The 19117-nt window shown below is 35.3% G+C and overlaps 1 protein-coding gene and 1 long non-coding RNA gene across 5 annotated transcripts; one reads left to right on the top strand and one right to left on the bottom strand.

Moving 5' to 3' along the window:
* Nucleotides 1–4099: 4099 nt before the first annotated feature.
* On the bottom strand, nucleotides 4100–8158 carry LOC145598269 (uncharacterized). 3 transcript variants are annotated; one of them, XM_081654600.1, is made up of 4 exons: nucleotides 7620–8158; nucleotides 6433–6942; nucleotides 5478–6327; nucleotides 4102–5401 (listed from the first exon to the last, which is right to left on the bottom strand). In XM_081654600.1, exons 1-4 carry the CDS (start codon nucleotides 7894–7896, stop codon nucleotides 5215–5217), a joined length of 1824 nt encoding a protein of 607 aa, XP_081510726.1. In that variant the 5' UTR covers nucleotides 7897–8158; the 3' UTR covers nucleotides 4102–5214. The 3 variants fall into 3 exon arrangements, with proteins under 3 accessions (XP_081510725.1, XP_081510726.1, XP_081510727.1); XM_081654601.1 differs by having other exon boundaries at nucleotides 4103–5401; nucleotides 6667–6942; XM_081654599.1 differs by having other exon boundaries at nucleotides 4100–5401; nucleotides 5478–6942.
* Nucleotides 8159–8604: 446 nt separating this feature from the next.
* Nucleotides 8605–18213, top strand: LOC145598270 (uncharacterized). 2 transcript variants are annotated; one of them, XR_014103527.1, is made up of 3 exons: nucleotides 8605–9021; nucleotides 16177–16388; nucleotides 17873–18213. It is a non-coding gene; the product is annotated as an uncharacterized LOC145598270 (long non-coding RNA). The 2 variants fall into 2 exon arrangements; XR_014103525.1 differs by lacking the exon at nucleotides 17873–18213 and adding an exon at nucleotides 17342–17680 and having other exon boundaries at nucleotides 8606–9021.
* The last annotated feature ends 904 nt before the right edge of the window (nucleotides 18214–19117 follow it).

Raw genomic sequence — 19117 nt, 5'->3', positions numbered from 1 at the left:
ACATTGACACACATATGCATACAAACATTAAATAAGTGTTGGAATGGGATGACTTACTGCAGTTGTTGATCTGGCTGCTGCCCAAAACAATTCTTTAAATGTTAACCCAGTGAATTTGAGCTTGAAATTTGCCCAAATGTGCCTTACACAAAATCTTTTTTCAGCTTTTGGTACTATATCAGCCATTGCTTCCAGAAGCCCCTGCCATATTCATTCACAATATCAATAACTTATCCTAATTACTCACACAAAGAAAAAAAAAACAAGTACAAATGATAATGAAAAATGTGCAAAAAAAAGGCAAGGGACTGTTACCTTTTGCCTGTCTGACATTATTGTCAGCCCTGCTCCTTGATCATGTGTGAACAGGGCCATTAGAGACTCTAGGAACCAACCCCAGCTATCTTTATTCTCTGCCTCCACTGTTGCCCAAGCTAGGGGGAACAGATTGTTATTCCCATCCTTAGCTACTGCCACCAATATAATTCCAGGGTATGCACCTTTGAGGTGACAACCATCCACCCCAATCATTGGCCTACAACCCTTAGCAAACCCATCTCTCAAAAGCCTTAGACACATGAACATTCTCAAAAAAATAGGTGGCTCAGGACTATCTATACCTTCCACAACCACATTGCACCCAGACCCAGAGTTATACTTCATCACAGCCCTCCCATAATCCCACACCCTAGCATATTGCTCCCTTGCTGACCCATATATGATGAGTTTAGCCCTACACCTAGCCATACATGCTTTAAAGTATGTCACCTCAATACCTAAGTCATTAAGAACCCTGGCCCTAATATCCTTAATTCTCCATGCAGAATTAGCCCTAAACTCCTCTAGATATCTGTCTGCAATGAACTCAGCAGTAATCATCCTATTCTTCTTGACTCTAAGACAACTGTGTTTCAATTTACAGCTTTTAATTTGCCAAGTTTCCTGCTTGACCAGTTTTGATGCATACACCTTAAAATGACACTTTACCCCCCCCCCCACACATGTACATGCAGGCATTCTACAAGTATAACTATTGAACTCACAGTCACATCTAAACCTACACTGCACTGTAATCCTCTTAGAGTCATTATGCAAGAAATAAAACTCATACCTCTCTTGAATGGCATGCAGTCTCAATACCCTTCTCAATATTGCAGCATTCTTGAACTTCTGCCTCACCTGCAGCTGGATGGGCTTCTGGAAGTCCACATCTTCATTAAACCATGGAGCAGTATCCTCCTCTGAGTCAGATCCACACAAGCTCCTTGAACTCTCTGTATCACCTTCATCATCCTCTGGATTCACCCTAATTGTTCCTATATCCAGGTCATCTTTCAGATCTGACCTCTTATCTTTCACAACACCCTCATCTATGCCACTTCCCTGTAGTTTCCCCAAAGTCTTGTTAACCTTCTCTAAGATGTCCTTAGACCCTTCAATAAACCATTCTTCATCCCCTTCATCAAATTCTTCTTCACCTGGTTCCCAATCTAGATCTTCATCACTCAAATCTGAGCTAGAGTAGTCAGATTTATTGCCACCATCATCATCCTCTTCAAACACCAATGCTTTAGCCTTTGCTGAGGCTTTACCTTTGAGCTTGCTCTTCTATTTTGAACTACCAGACACTCCAACTTCTGCAACCTTCCCCTTCAGTTTCTCCCTTGGTGTACTTTCCTCCCTTTCAGTCTCAGTCTTCTTAAATCTAGGGCTTCTCCTAATACTGACAGTTGAAGTACTTTCACCCTTCTTCACTTTTTTAGTAACCTTATCCTTTGGCTTGGGATTGGGTTGGGCCTTAGTTATGGGCTTCAAATTAGGTTGTGCTGTCACAAACACTTCTACATAACCCTCTCCATTTCTAGTCTCTAAAAGGCCCCTCACTTCATCACTATTGACTAGTTCCCTTCTACCAGTGTTAAAAGTTTTCCCCTTCTGCCTATACCAACAATTGAAATAGACAGGCACCTCCATATCACCATTAACAAATCCATGAATAGCAGCTGTCCTAATCTCATGTACATCCAACTTAGATTCTGGGACTTTTCTTCTCCAATAACACCACCCCCCACACCAACATAGCAGCTGTCTATCTTTGCTAACTCTTTTAGGGACAAATGCACCCCCCACCCTTAGACAGATGTCAACCATATCTTCATTGTCACCCATTATCTACCCACCAATAACACATATACAATAGTATTATTAATTTATACAAATAAGACATATAATATCAACACTTTATTAATCAACTACTGTAATTGAATATTTAACTTCAAATATACAAATAAACAAATAATCCAATCCAACATGCATCAATAAACAAATCACACATATACAGTCTTCAATAAGTTCATTTACATAAACTCCAATTAATTAATGTCAAATTTCAACCTAAACCACCAATTAACCTAATTCGCAGTCAATTTCAAAATAATCCCTTTTTCTAGGGTTCTCAGTTTCAGTTGCCAAAGTAACCCCAATTATGCAAAAAATTGCAAAATTGACATCAACAATTTCACCAATAATAGACGAAATTGCTGTAAAAAGATAGAAAAGATACCTTCTTTGGAATCTTTCACCTGTAACTGTCAGATTGCCAGCAATTTTCGCCCTTTTTTTGAAGATGGATGACGAAATCCTCAAAGCTTTTCTTCTGCTAATGACAGCTCCCTTGTACTTCCCTATCCCCAACCACACAAATTCTAAGCAATTGAATGCCCTAGATTAAGATATTACTTTGAGTAGATGAAAATTCAGAGTGAATTCAATGAAGATGGTTGGAAGTAATGAATGAAGAGGAAGAATCGTGTTTACTAAGTGTGAAATTTGGAGGCAAACCTAAAACATGGGACCCACGTCACTTTTCCGTCACAGAAACCGTTATCTGGTGGTAACTTCAAAGTTTCAATTTTTTATGTGGTGTTAAAATAAACTTTTTTTTTTGGGTGGTGTTAATATCAATTTTCATTGATTTGTATGGTGTTAAAATCTAAAATTTCCTTTTGTTTTTAAATGTCTGCAATTTACAAAATACGAACTTTAAATGGTTCCAATTTGCAAATTTTCCTTCTGCACCATCCATAATTTACACTTTTAAGAAAGTCCCTTTAAATCTGCACTATCCTTAATTTTCACTTTCTTAAAAGTGGTATAGCTTGTAATATTACACTTTATAACCCTCTATCAATCTTACACTAATCAATAATCATCTTTTTCTTACACAAAGCCGTCAATTTATATTATCTCTCTTTTTTTTATATTTAACTTTATCTTACACTCACTCACCTCAATATTTTCTTAAATTATATATCTATAGTACATACTACATAATAGAACAAGGAATATAATTAGAGAAATTAATAATCAAAATCTTACATTGGAAAACATAAAATAAATTAAAATGTCATACCACTGTGGGGTACTTTGTTTAAACAAAAATGAACATTTCAGGATTCAAACTGAACAGTTACAAATACGAAAATGATTGTTTTCTAAGAACTCCGAACTAGAAAAAACTAAACAAAGCTACGTAGAATATGTTATTTTTGGGTTATAGATAGCACTGCCTACACAAGGGTGTACTTAAGTAGTCTTACATACCAGCTCTTCACCAAAATGGAAAAGGCTGGTGAGAAAATGGAGTAGCTGTTTGGAGTGGTTTTTGGACAGGTTTGGATTTTAATCCATAAAATTTTTCATTTCACAGCAATAAGTATGGGTGATAAAAAAATTAGGGTATCTTGAACCACAACCAGATCATGTTGCAACAGGTTCCAATTCAAGTTTCCAATTTCGAGAACCTGTTCAATAGGTTCTAGTTCTAGCTCTGGTTCCGATTCCCATTTTAAGAAACCTGTCGTAACACAAGTTCCGATTCCGGATCTAGTTTCAGGAAATTTTAATAGGGTACCCTATTATGCTCACCTCTAGTAATAAGTAGGTTAACATCAAATAAAGGTCCATCGCCTAGTTTCAACAGAAATCTTAAAAAGGAAGAAAAACAGACAATGTCGTTGCCCACTTAAAACAACCAACAAAAACAAGGCTTAGAGCCTGTTTTCATTGAATTGAAATTAATATTTTATAATAGAAGGAAATTAGGAGCTGAACTGAATTGAACTGAACTTATTAGAGCTGAATTAAACTGAACTGAAAATAATAATCGTATGAGAACATACCCTTAGTCTACCAGTCTAGCCAAACAAGTCCTAATATCACACTTCTAGAACTGACACTAAGCATCCAACAATCAGCTTACAAACCAGTAACAAGATCAATGTTCATAAACTCATACGATAAATTACATTTAATAAGACATTTGACATTAAAAAAAAGGAAGAGATAAAAGGGAATCATAAGCATCAATACAGATACAATGGATTTCACAAAGTATTGCAAAAAAAAAAAAAAAAAAAAAAAAAACATTCAGCTGAAACGCCAATACGTCAACCTGACCTAAGATTTAATACAGCATATGCAACAAGTTTGCACAAAAACCAGCAGCGTGCTTAATGAGTGCCATCAAGCTTTAATCATGTCCATCATATTGGGTTATCCACAAAATTGTTGAGATATAGCTTCCTTCTTCATTTACTTATACTTCTACCTTGCCCCAAGCTTCAACAGAAATGGCCTCAAAGCTTTATGAGTCCACACAGAGAACCAGTCATAAGGCAAGAAGCATATTGATATCAACAAAAACAGAACAACTTTTATATATCTATAAAATCTAAAAGAGCAATTTTGTTTTCACTTCAGGTCTCCATCATAATTGCTTGATCTTTTCCCTGATATCCAGAGCTGGCTCCATAGTCCATATCCTATATACTCTAAGCTGACACGCCTGACGCAAATGTTAACTGCCTCAATAACTTATATTGAAGTCCAGAACCTATACTCCTACTTTGAAGGAGTAAAAAAATAGATAATGGTACACTCTCGCACCTTAGAACTTAATTCTCTGAGAAAACTGCCAAGTACTCTTTCCCCTTGTGTAAGAAAGATAAAAGCTTCCACTGATAAAACCAAAATATACTTGTATCATCCACCCAACCTTGCAAACTAAAACCCATATACAAGTTCCCTTTAAAAATCTACAAAGCACCTCTAAGTGGGCATTTTCCTAGTCCACCAACGAAAGAAATGAAAATACGGTGGTAAAAAAATTACCATTTGGATACTACCTTCCATCGCCTATAAATAGATCTTCAATCAAGGACCAGCTTCATTGGTTGTCACACCATCACCCTGGGTTAATGAAATTGTAATTGGCTGCCATCCTGGTGTAGAGTGTTTGATCCACTGTTTTTTAGTAATTAACATGTTCAGTATCTGGAGCACATGCCCCAGAGATAAATCTTGCAGGCATGAATTTTTCAAGACTAATGCAGCTTCATACCTGGCAGAATAAGTATAAGCTGATATTAATTTTTAAAAAGCCTTTGCTTATAACTTACAGAGAGAGTAACTATTACCTGCACACAGAAGCAATTATAGCGGATCGTCCTTTAGTAGAAATAAGAAACTCCCGAACTTTATCCCATGTTTCCTTAGAGTAGTCGTTAAGGTAGCCACTCATTGGATTTATACAATTCCATACCCCTTGACTCTTTATAACATATAGCTGAACTTGACCCAGCTGTAGTTTATCTACCATGTTCTGTTTAATGGCACAGTCCAAGGCTTTCCTCACGTCAGTATTATGGTGCTTTGAATTATCTCCAAAACGGATACAATCAGTTATATTTTCCTCTGTGGGTGCAATATTTTCTTTTCTAAGGCTGTCTAAAGCAAGCAAGATAACCCCAGCAAGACCCTGCTCATATTCAGAGGGAGGTGATGTGCCTGAAACAACGTTGGCAGTTGGCAAGGCTGATGAAGTAGGCGGAGGCACAGATAATTGTCCTTTTCGGTGAGAGGAGTGGTTTGCGTTCATATTAGGGCCTTTGTTGGGTGGATTACGATTCGCGGAATTCGAATACCTGTGCGATTTATGCTTAATCTCTTCCCTAGCTTGCTGTGGAAAACTAGAAGGATTTCGGGCATAATTTGGGTGTTCAGATATGCTTAGTTTACCAATATCAGGAGCACTAGTGAAAGGAGCTGATGAGATAGGCGGACCTTCAGATCTGGACATTGAAGGATGGATATAGAAGTTGCTTGCAGCAGGCGGATATGCATTTCCAGCTGCGGAATTAGAATGTATAGGAGCACTGCTTGGCCTAGATGGATAGGGATATTGAACTCGTTGATTTGAGATGAAGTCAGACTTACTCCTAGCAGAAGATTCAAGATTGCTAGGGAAGCCGCCGGAAGCAAACTGACCTGCAGAGGCAATATGCTTGTTAGCACCAAAGAATTCATGTGGGGCTTTCCTAACTGTTGGTGCTTCAGTATGCTCCAACTGGCAAGGGTAATCTAGTTTCTTACTTTCTAGAACCCCGGAAGGCATGCTAGGGGCCTTTTGCAGACTTGACTGGTTTGAGGTCTTGCGGACATACATAGGTTTAGATTTAGTATCTCCTGTCCCAATTCTCCCAGAGTTGTCAAATTTTGGAGTAGCAATGGGATGTTTGGCATGTAAATGAACAGGTTCGGAAATAAGGTGGTTATCGGGAATTTGGGGGTTGAAGTAATTATTGTTATTAGTAGAATCATAATTACCATTGTTGGGTGGAGGGGAGTCATTTCCGGTACGAGGAGGGCCACCATCTACCAGACTAGTCCACAACCACACACTTTTAGCTGCAGCAACAAGGGCGGCAGAGGCTTTAAAGGGTTGGGCAAGAAGTATATTGTATCTTCTCATACGCAGCTGGTGGAGGGCATTTGCAAAATCACGATCGCCAGAAATTAAGAGGTAATTAGCAGGGGCAGGGTTGTCAACAGCCCAGAAGAGCATATCAACTAGAATCTTCTTGTCACTGGCATCTTTAACACCTGGTGAAAGTTGTAAACAGAACTCAGAACTAGAAGGCGAAAATAAGAAAGGAATATTCAGAGCAAGAAGGTGAAAAGGCAGAAAAAAAAACAATTTGTATAATTGCTAAATGCTACACTTGAGAGTATGAGTCCTGGAGGGCAGGTGGAGACCCAGCCCCCACGGCTCAGCTCCGAAGCCTTAACACTGTCTAAATCAGCCCCTAAAAATTAGATATATACATCTAAAAAATGATTTTCACCATTTGTCCTCTTGACAAAGTAGCAAATTTATTTGCCCCATATCAAATTAGCAGAGCAATTAACTTGTGTTTATTATCTCACTACATTCATTCTGATAATTCACTAATTTTTGGATAAACTGATAAATTCTCCATGGTAATCCCTAACTTTTTTCTATATTCACAAAATGACCCTAATTCAGTTTTCAACAAGTATGTTATAAAGGGACACAGCCTGGAAGATCTACTTCGCGTAAGGTGGAGGCGTAATTAAGAATAATAAACAAGTATTAAGTCTGAACCGTGAAAACAAAACAAGGGTTTAGGAAAATAGGAATGATAAACAAGTATGAAGTAGGAGAAGAAGCAAAGAATTAAGCAATAGTAAAAAAAAAAAAAAAGAAAATTGAGAAGAAAGAAAAGAATATGGAAAAGTTGGAAGAAAAGGAGAAATACCAGCAGGAACGTGATTGAGGGAGATGCCGGTGGAGGAGAGGGCGTGTTGAATGGAAGAAGGAATACGGTTGGTGTCGCCGTAAGCAGAAATGGAAACGGAACCGCCGTAATCCAATTTGATAAGTGCAGAAGTAATGTTTTGTGCAATTGAATGTGGATCGCATCCTTTAGGAACCTGACAATTTTCAATATCCCACCAAACCGACGTCTTCGCCTTTCTGTAATCGGAATCGGCCCTGTTGTTCATCAACTGATCCGCCCCCTCCTCTCCGCCCATCGAATCGAATCGAATCGAATCACTGTAATAACTTTTCTCTTCTTTAAATCTCTACTCTCTACTCTCTACTCTCTAATCTCTAGGGTGAAGTGATTAAGTGAAGAGGGAGGGTTTCCTTTCTGCTAAATAAATAAACTGCTACGACCTACGAGAGAGAGTAGTCTTTCAACTTAAATTGGTGGATTGGAATGGATTCTCTCAGACGACTCCGGTCTTCTTTCGATTTTGACATCCTGACGTGCTCTTTGGATTTCGATTGTATCTTCCCCCTTCCTTCGCTCTATATAGTCTATACTCAGTCACCTTCTACCCTCCCGGCCCATGGGCCCATTACTACTGCCCCCACACGCTTTATTTATTCATTTTCTACCTTTGATTTTTTTTTTTTTTTTTTTTTTTTAAAAAAAAAAAATATAAAGTGAAAGGGGAGTTTTAGATAATAAATTTCCCTTTTTCAAAATACCCCTTTTATTTTTGTCTTTCTTAAACTACCAAAAAAAACTACTCGTACCATCTAAAAAAACTAACATTTGAAATTAAAAAAAAATAAAAAACCTTTCATTATAATAAAACAGATGATTAAACTTATAGATTCACACGCACGAATTTTTGTGCGCCTCTTAGCTTATATTATCCTTACCTATCCATTAAAAAGTGTAAAGGTGTCAAACATGAAAATAATAGTGAGATGAGTGTGAAGTCAATGAAATTCACTATTCGGCAAAATTTGGAGAGTTTGGATATTTCATTATTTTGCATTTGGGTGCATTTTCATTTAATTTATTGAGTCACTAAATTATACTTTCTTCCATTTTTCCTCCCTTCCATTCATTTTGCACTCTTTCTCTGTCATCTCTTTTCCCCATTTCAAGCTCTTCCATTTATTTATGGAAAACCTTTGCTATCTCTCTCCTCCTGCTCTCTCTATTTCTCCATCTCCACCATTGAAGCTATACTCTGAGTTTACCATCTCCTTTTCCAAAGCAATTTCGTTTTTTCAGATTTCTCTCTCTTTTTTTTCCACTGGGTGTTCTTGAGTTATGTTGCTTCTATGGCGGATGAGGATTTCGGTCGGCATTGAAGATTAATCTGAGCTTTCCTCCATTGAATCAGCTTTTCTTCCAGGTAGTGTTACTTCTTTATGATCCTCGAGTATTAATTTGACAATTTAGGGCTTAATTTCATATAGTGTTTAATTTCATATAGTGTTTAATTTCATGTATTATCTAGTTTATACATATAGTGTAATTTGACAATAGTCTAATTGACTATTTATTATTGTTTTTTTATGGGTTTGCTTTGATCTAATATATGTAATTTGATTTGGATGACTTATGGGGTTGTCTTATCTTTGTTGTTGTTTTTGGTTGCATACATTGATTGAATTGAAATTCTTTAGAATTTTTAAAAACCTTGTGAAACACCTAAAATGTAGTCTGAAAAGAGATGTTGAGTTCCTGTAAAAGTAATGGTGTAATTGTTTTTTTGTGCAATGTTTACTTGTTTAGGGACAATTTTGCAATGGCTACAATTGTTAATGATACTACACGAAACTAGTATCAAAAATCAACTAATAATATCTAGTGCATAAAATAGATTAACTGGATATTTTACATACCTTTATACTTGATTCAAAAATATTTATTTTTATAACCCGAGCCCAACAAATTGCGTTGTGTCCTTAAGACAATTTTGCTCGCTCTACGATACCCAAGGTTATTAAGCAATTGTCTCCCAGGATAGAACGAGTTTAGTTTCTTATAAAATGGTATTGTAAATATAAGAAACCAGCAAACAAACTAGTTTAGAGTAACCGCAACTATATGCATGTATTTCTTGAGAGAGTAATTAAAACTTATATTCTGTATTCATAAATGAGAACAACCAACAACTATTTATAGACAAAGAAACATGGATGAAAAGACGCAAGTAATGAAAAGATACAATTATCCATCATAATTAATGAATAGTAAATAATGAAATAATGCAATTATCCATATTAACAATTACCAATGAAGAGTTACAATTATCCAAACATACAATTTGTCATACAACACTATTCTTCATAATTCTTCATTAATACTAATTAAAATATTTACAACATAAATATCCAACAATCCCCCACATTAATGAAGAATTTCTCATTCACAAACAATTGAAATCTAACAATCATCCCCCACATTAATGAGAAAGACTCATAATGAAACATCAAGGTATGTTATGCAATTTGCGGTTACTCAACGAAAAATATGTGCATTGGGAATAGTAGTCAAAGACTTTGAACCACCCCTAGTGAAGTCCATCGAGCTTACTCAGTCGATCAGTAGTATTTTTCAACTTTGAACAGCCAACTTTGAAATGTAAGCTAAGACAATAGAAATCACACAAATATTTCTCTAAAACAGTTTGTTCTCATGTTCGTGACCGTTTTGGCCATGGACACTCCTGGTTTTGCAAGTGTGTTAGAGAATTCGACCTCTAAATTCTCATAGAGGCGGCCCGTCCTCACACTCACATAGGTGACTTCTATACCTTCCAATAGAAATCATTAAAAATCTAAGCTTAATATTAAGCTTAAACTTAACCTTTCATGTATAGCACCATTGTCACATATAGGAATGGATTAGAGTTTTGTACTCTATTGTGCTTTTACAGTTATCATAACTTGGTTGTCCCTTTGAACCTAGATCTTGGGATCTCCATTCAACTAGGTTGGGTAGCCGCTATAATAACTAATTGATAGGTCTTAACCCCATTCCCTTTGATGACTTATCCACTAGCTCTCTAGTTAAGCCTTTTGTTAACGGATCCGCAATATTATCCTTTGACCTTACAAAGTCCAACGTGATAATTCCACTAGAGAGTAGTTGTCTAATGGTATCATGTCTACGACGTATATGTCTAGACTTTCCATTATACATGACATTCCTTGCCCTTCCAATAGCTGCTTGACTATCACAATGTATGCAAATAGCAGGCATAGGTTTTGGCCAATTAGGAATATCTTCTAGAAAATTTCGAAGCCACTCAGCTTCTTCACCAGCTTTATCTAAAGCAATAAATTCAGACTCCATGGTAGATCGAGCAATACAAGTTTGCTTAGATGACTTCCAAGATACTGCCCCTCCACCTAGTGTAAATAAATATCCACTGGTAGATTTCGTATCCTTGGAGCCAGTTATCTAATTTGCATCACTATAACCTTCAAGTACAGCAGGATATTTAGTGTAATGCAGGCCAAAATTTTGAGTTTGCTTAGATAACCCAATACACGTTTTAGCGCTTTCCAGTGATCTCCATTTGGATTACTCGTAAAACGGCTTAATTTGCTAACAGCAAAAGCTATATCAGGCCTAGTACAATTCATGATGTACATTAAACTGCCTAAAATACGAGCAAATTCTTTCTGAGATACACTTTGGCCGTTGTTCTTGGCAAGGTGTAAATTAATATCTATGGGTGTTCTCATGGGATTTATGCCAAAATCCTTAAACTTGCTCAAAACTTTTTCAATGTAATGAGATCGAGAAAGAGCTAAACCATCAGATGTCCTATGAATTTTAATCCCTAAAATCACATCTGCAACACCCATATCTTTCATTTCAAATCTATTAGTTAACATGCACTTAGTGACATTAATATGATTAATATCACTACCTATTATAAGCATGTCATCAACATACAAGCACACAATAACATATCCATTATGAGTGGTCTTAATATAAACACATTTATCACACTCATTGATTTTAAATCCATTTGACAACATTACATCATCAAACTTTTTATGCCATCGTTTCGGTGCTTGTTTTAAACCATAAAGAGATTTAACAAGTCGACAAACTTTATTTTCTTGTCCGGCAACAACAAACCCTTCCGGTTGTTGAATATAAATCTCTTCTTCTAGATCGCCATTTAAAAATGCTGTTTTAACATCCATTTGATGTATTTCAAGGCCATTTAATGCTCCAAAAGCAATTAACATTCTAATGGATGTTATTCGGGTAACCGGAGAATATGTATCGAAATAATCAAGTCCCTCTCGTTGGTTATTACCCCTTACAACCAGTCTTGCCTTGTATTTGTCAATAGATCCATCAACATTTCTCTTTTTCGTAAAAATCCATTTACAACTCAAGGGCTTAACACCAGATGGCAAATTTGTTAATTCCCAAGTATTATTATGCATTATGGATTCAATTTCACTATTGACAGCTTCTTTCCAATGAAAGGATTCTGGAGACGACATAGCCTCTTTAAAAGTTTTTGGCTCATCTTCTAACATGAAAGTTAGAAAATCTGGACCAAATGACGTAGAAGTCCTTTGTCGTTTACTACGTCTAGGCTCCTCTATTTCGAGACTCTTTATATCTCGAGGTCTTTTATTTTTCCTATTTGACCCATCTTTATGACTATTGTCACCCTTTTCAGATTTATACGGAAAAATATCTTCAAAGAACACAGCGTCCCTTGACTCAATAATTGTATTGACATGTATATCTTCTATTTCTGATTTGTATACCAAAAACCGATATGCACTACTATTCAGTGCACATCCAATAAAAACACAATCTATAGTTTTCGGTCCTAATTTCACCTTTTTAGGCTTAGGAACTGAAACTTTAGCTAAACACCCCCACACTCGAAAATATTTCAAGGATGGCTTCTTTCCTTTCCATAATTCATAGGGTGTTTTTTGTGTCTTTTTATGAGGCACTCTATTAAGTATATAATTAGCAGTTAGAATAGCCTCACCCCACAAATTTTTTGGTAAACCAGAACTATTGGACATAGCACTCATCATTTCTTTTAATGTCCTATTTTTTCTTTCCGCTACTCCATTAGACTGCGGTGCATAAGGAGCAGTGGTTTGGTGTACAATACCAAATTCTGAACAAATTTCCTCAAAAGGAAATTCATACTCACCACCCCTATCACTTCTGATTATTTTAATCTTCTTACCCAATTGATTTTCAACTTCATTTTTGTAGTTTTTGAAGGCACCGATAGCCTCATCTTTACTACTCAAAAGATAGACATAACAATATCTACTGCAATCATCTATGAAGGTTACAAAATAATTTTTACCTCCCCTAGATGGCAGTGATTTCATGTCACATAAATCAGTATGTATTAAATCTAAAGGTTCGGTATTCCTTCCATCAATTGAATGAAACGGTTGTCTAGTAAATTTAGATTCAACACACACTTGACATTTCCTTTTTGAACAATCAAAATATGGTAATATTTCCATGCTAATTAATTTCCGTAAGGAATTATAATTAACATGGCCTAATCTTGAGTGCCATAAATAAGAAGACTCAAGCAAATAAACAGAAGTAGCAGTCTTATTAACATTGTCATCCTTAGTTACAATAGTCATTACATTTAATTTAAATAAGCCATCACTAAGATAGCCTTTGCCTACATACATATCATTCTTAGAAAGTACAAACTTATCAGATACAAAGACCAATTTAAAACCATTCCTACTAAGTAATGATCCAGACACTAAATTCTTGCGAAGGTCAGGCACATGGACCACATTATTTAGCGTCACTGTCTTGCCAGAAGTCATCTTTAGTGCTATTTTTCCAACTCCTTCAACTATAGAAGTTGAAGAATTTCCCATGTACAATTTTTCTCCTTCCAATGCAGGGGTATAGGATGAGAACATTGACTTGTTTGCACAAACATGACGGGTTGCACCTGTATCAATCCACCATTCTTTTGGATTCCCTACCATGTTGCACTCCGATATCACTGCTGAAAGATGTACATCATCAAGTTCTTCAGAGATCTTATCAACCTCCACAAACTAGCTTGGGCATTCTTCTTTTTCTTATTGGGATTCCTGCAATCTTTGGCCTTGTGACCAAGTTTACCACACCCATAACATTTACCCTTAAACTTCTTTTTGTGGCTTTGGTTGGAGTCATCATTAGTACGCTTTCTTTTCTTGGTTTTTTGAAGAACCTTCAACCACATTGGCCTTGGAAGACATGATAGTGTTGCCACCGGCTTTTTGATTATCCTCTTCGATTCTTAACCGAACAATAAGATCTTCGAGTGACATGTCCTTTCTCTTATGTTTAAGATAATTCTTAAAATCTTTCCAAGACGGTGGCAATTTTTCTATACAAGCAGCCACTTGGAAAGACTCACTCAAAGTCATATTTTCAGCATGTATTTCATGGATAATTAATTGGAGTTCTTGGACTTGACTCATTACAGTCTTACTATCCACCATCTTGAACTCCAAAAATTTTCCAACAATGAATTTCTTTGAACCAGCATCTTCTATCTTGTACTTATGGTCTAGACTTTCCCACAATTCTTTTGCCGTTTTTAATCGGACTATACACATTATAAAGTGTGTTGTCAAGACCATTAAGTACATAATTCTGACACAAAAAGTCGGAATGCTTTCAAGCATCTATGGCGGCGACCTTATCTTTGTCGGCCTCTCCATCCTTCAACTTAGGGGCTTCCTCTGTGAGGAACCTCGCCAAGTTCAATGTAGTCAAATAAAACAACATTTTTTGTTGCCATCTCTTAAAATCAGTTCCATTGAACTTTTCTGGCTTTTCCCCATGGTTGACAGTAGGCAAAGGAGTAACCAAATTGGTGTTTGTAGCCATTTCTATCACAAAAATAGAAAATATGATTAAATAAATAATCACATGCACCACACTAGATAAGAGTTAATTAATTAAAAAATATATAAATAAACTCCACCTAACCAAGAATTTAGATTGTAGTATTTTACGCAACGTCAACGACCGACAATAATAAAACAACAAAAGAAAAAATTAAATAAACATAAAAACTTTACTTCTTAATAATTTAATACATGCAAATCCCAAACAAGTTGCATGAATAATAATCGGAACAAAGTTTAGAACTTTACTTCTAAACTCTCATGGCACTTTAATACGAAATGCTAAAGAACAAAAAAAAAAGAAAATTGTCTTAAGATTGTTAATGATACTACACGAAACTAGTATCAAAAATCAACTAATAATATCTAGTGCATAAAATAGATTAACTGAATATTTTACATACCTTTATACTTGATTCAAAAATATTTATTTTTATAACCCGAGCCTAACAAATTGCGTTGTGTCCTTAAGACAATTTTGCTCCCTCTACGATACCCAAGGTTATTAAGCAATTGTCTCCCAGGATAGAACGGGTTTCGTTTCTTATAAAATGGTATTGTAAATATAAGAAACCAGCAAACAAACTAGTTTAGAGTAACCGCAACTATATGCATGTATTTCTTGAGAGAGTAAATAAAACTTATATTCTGTATTCATAAATGAGAACAACCAACAACTATTTATAGACAAAGAAACATGGATGAAAAGACGCAAGTAATGAAAAGATACAATTATCCATCATAATTAATGAATAGTAAATAATGAAATAATGCAATTATCCATATTAACAATTACCAATGAAGAGTTACAATTATCCAAACATACAATTTGTCATACAACACTATTCTTCATAATTCTTCATTAATACTAATTAAAATATTTACAACATAAATATCCAACAACAATAATATTGTAGCCATTGTAATTATTAAATCTACACCGTTGTCATTATAAATTTCATGTATTTGATTTAAGTTGACTTAGTTTTTTTTTTTTTTTTAATTGCAAATTTGCAATATCGATCCCCTTCTGCTCTAGACTCTCTAATCTTCATATTAATACTCCAAAATTAAAGCTTGTTGCCAAAATTCCATCAATCATCTTCTCCTCTGCACTTTCTTCCTTTTTTTTTTGTGATCTAATGCTACCATGAATATATTTGATGCTATTTGATTATACTGTATAATTAATTTGATCGATTGAACTCCTAACGTTATATTTGTTGAAATTCATTCTCAATTACCCATCAAAACCACCTGTGAAAGTGTTAAGGCTGTAAATATTGGCAAGTCTATTCATCAATGGAGAAGCGGTTTCGGAGTATACATCAATGGAGAATGCTAAAGGCAGTTATTATTTGGTTAATTTTGCTTTAAAAAAAAAAAAATCATGGTCAAACAGATGAATGGAATTATTTGTTTTACCTGTTTGTATTTCAACAGCTCAAAATTACACCTAAATGCAGAAATTTAATTAAGCAATTATTGGAGCTCAAGTTATCTTCAAATTTAAATCTTTTTTTCTATGCCCGTTAATTACAATCACTCAAAGTAGATATCTTAATCTGCACTTGCAGAAATCATAATTTGTTGACATATTTTTCTCATGGCAAGTGTAGGTTGCTATTGAGACAGCGTCGTTTTCCAAGTATGCGGGATTTACTGGTGTTCGTCTTGGCTGGACTGTTGTGCCAAAAGAACTTTTATTTTCAGATGGATTTCCCGTGGCAAAGGACTTTAATCGCATTGTCAGTACTTGCTTCAATGGCGCTTCCAACATATCCCAAGCCGGTGGTCTAGCTTGCCTTTCTCCAGAAGGCCAGGCCTCCAGGTCAGTTTCTTTGCTTTCAATTTACGGATTATAGGACTGTTGCTTCAATCTATCTTTTGTACTCCGTAGTAAGATATTCTTACATGTTCTTTAAGACAATCTGGCAAGTTGGTTCATCTTGAGATTCTTCTTGTTTACTAATAGTGCTATGGGTATAATCCCTTTCACTCAATCTTTTCTCTTCACGACAACTTTTCTCAATGGATAAAATAGTTTATTTTCAATTACTCCATCTTTATATAATTGGCCACATTTCTAATTTTGCTTATCTAAAAAAAACAATCCACTTTCAAAATTTAGTTTAATACTCCCTTCGATCCTAAATGTCCTTCCTATTTTGATTGTGCATGCTTGCTAATGCATTACTTTGACCACAAATATCTATAGTTGCATATTAATTAAAAAAATTCAGCAATTGAATATTGATAAACGAATCAAATAAAACCCACCATGATTATTTTATGTTAATATGTTGAGAGTAATTTGCACATGCATTGAGAAACAGAGTAGTTGAACATGGTATGGTTGTGACTTGTGAGTATGTGACATTGTGCGTGAAACTTATGAATTTGACTCTGTTCTCTTCATCCTATTTAAGAACAAAATCAGTAAAAATAAGCTAATCTCAATTAAGTTCATCTAGAGAACAAGTTTTTTTAGTTTGTCCTTCACTATTTCTGTTTGAGTAAATAGCATGTAAGATCTATGGATAAGGTCTATAGTGTTCAAACCTGAGGTCGCAGGCTAATTGGCTAAACTTCTCTACTCAGCGTGCTTGTATATTTAAGTCTTTGTATGTTAGTCTAGAGAGATATTGTCAGAAGTTCACATCTACACATATGTCCTTACACAGCTCAGCTTTCTTTGGATTGTACTTGTAGTCTTTCGAATGGTATTTTTGTAGTTTGTCCTTTTATTAAAAAGCCAAGAATTCAAGTTTGAACATTTTGCAGGCAATGAAGCAAGTCATTGGTTTCTATAAAGAAAATACTAACATAATAGTGGATACATTCAAGTCCCTTGGTTTTAATGTATATGGGGGGACAAATGCGCCATATGTGTGGGTGCACTTTCCTGGTAGAAGTTCTTGGGATGTTTTCAGTGAGATTCTTGAAAAGACTCATGTGTTAACCACTCCTGGTAGTGGATTTGGACCTGGAGGTGAAGGTTTTGTCCGTGTTAGTTCCTTTGGTCACCGGGTATGCTAGAATCATATTTCTTGCCCATGGGGCTGTTAGTTTGAACAATGTTGGCCATCATATCTTCTATTTAAGAACTTAAAAATGTTTTCTTTTCTTCCGTGTTTTTATTTTTCCTTCCGTGTTTCCCATGTTTTTTTTGTTTACATTTCATGATTTAGTAGAAGCTAAGGTTGGGGTTAGATCTGCTTGAGTGTAAACTAATTGTAAATGATCTTAATGAATGCCCTAGCAATTTAATCACCCTCATTCTTCCAATAATTTATATGTTAAATTTTGCTATAGGATTAATTGAAGGGATATTAATTTAAATTTCTCAAGATTGGCATCATGATAGCGGTACGATCGCAGTTGTGAAGGAAGAGCAAGGAAAGAGGAAAAAGACGCACTTGGGTTAGCTTGGATTAGAGTGTTCAAGTTATGTCAAGTCAATTACTTGGATTAATTATACTACGTATTAATTATTCAGGTCACCTTAGGCTTATTAATTAATTGGCAAAGGGTATTGTACTTATGTGTACAACGGATTTAAAATAATGTTATTGTGTTGATGAATGATGATGGTGACAAACTAACAAAGGATATGAGACATCAATATAAAAAGTTAGTCAGTTACCATTTTATTATCGAAGTTTTCAGTATGTAGAAAAAAGTTATATCACCATAGGAAGTGACTTGGCGTGTTTTATATCACCTCTGTTTCACATAATTTGTAACGGTTAGATTTTTTTTTTCTTTATTTTATGTCAAATCGTTGCATTTAATATGAAACGGAGGTAGTATTAATGTCTTAAAAAAGTAAAAAAAAAAAATTATCTAGAATTTATATGTATAGAAATATAATCACCACTTTAATGCCATTTTTATAGATCTTAAAACCTTGTGTCAAAAATCAATCGATGGTGGGGATGTATCATTGGGTAATAATAAGGTTGTTTAAAACTGTATATGATTAAGATTTAATGCTAGTAATCATTTACAAAATTGGCTAAATTGATAGTTAGACACAAAAGATATGGTTACAACCATTTAGGCAAGTGGGGTTCTAATATTCAGAGGAAGAGACTAGACTCCTATTCTTAGGTTGTCTTGAAAAGTTAAAATACACCAAAATTGAAGTCTATAATCTATGCTTTCAGAGCATTTTTAGAGATTAAAAAATCGGTGCTAAAAATTAAACAATGGCGGTAAATACATCCTGGGTTACTAAAGATTGTTTTGAGCCATATAATTCAATCACATAATTGTCACGGTAAGACCATAAGTCAATGTTGAGAGTCAGGAATGTATTCAGCTAAATTGTTAAGGACTATTTAAGAGACAAAATAGATGATTCCATTTAGTCACTCAGGTACCCTGTCGAGGTCTCATGGCCTCATGGGGTGATAGGATGTAGCTCGACCTTTTTTCATTCAAGGTGGACAGAAGTACTGCCCAAGAATGCATCCCCTCACCACCATATGAGTTTGAACAATATACACTCAATATTTAGTCACCTAAATGTCACGGTGACCATAGGAAGTTCATTAT

The sequence above is a fragment of the Chenopodium album genome, chromosome 20 (assembly GCF_948465745.1).
Source record: "Chenopodium album chromosome 20, dcCheAlbu1.1, whole genome shotgun sequence".
In the NCBI taxonomy this organism is placed as follows: domain Eukaryota; kingdom Viridiplantae; phylum Streptophyta; class Magnoliopsida; order Caryophyllales; family Amaranthaceae; genus Chenopodium; species Chenopodium album.
This window is presented reverse-complemented; position numbering and strand designations above follow the sequence as displayed.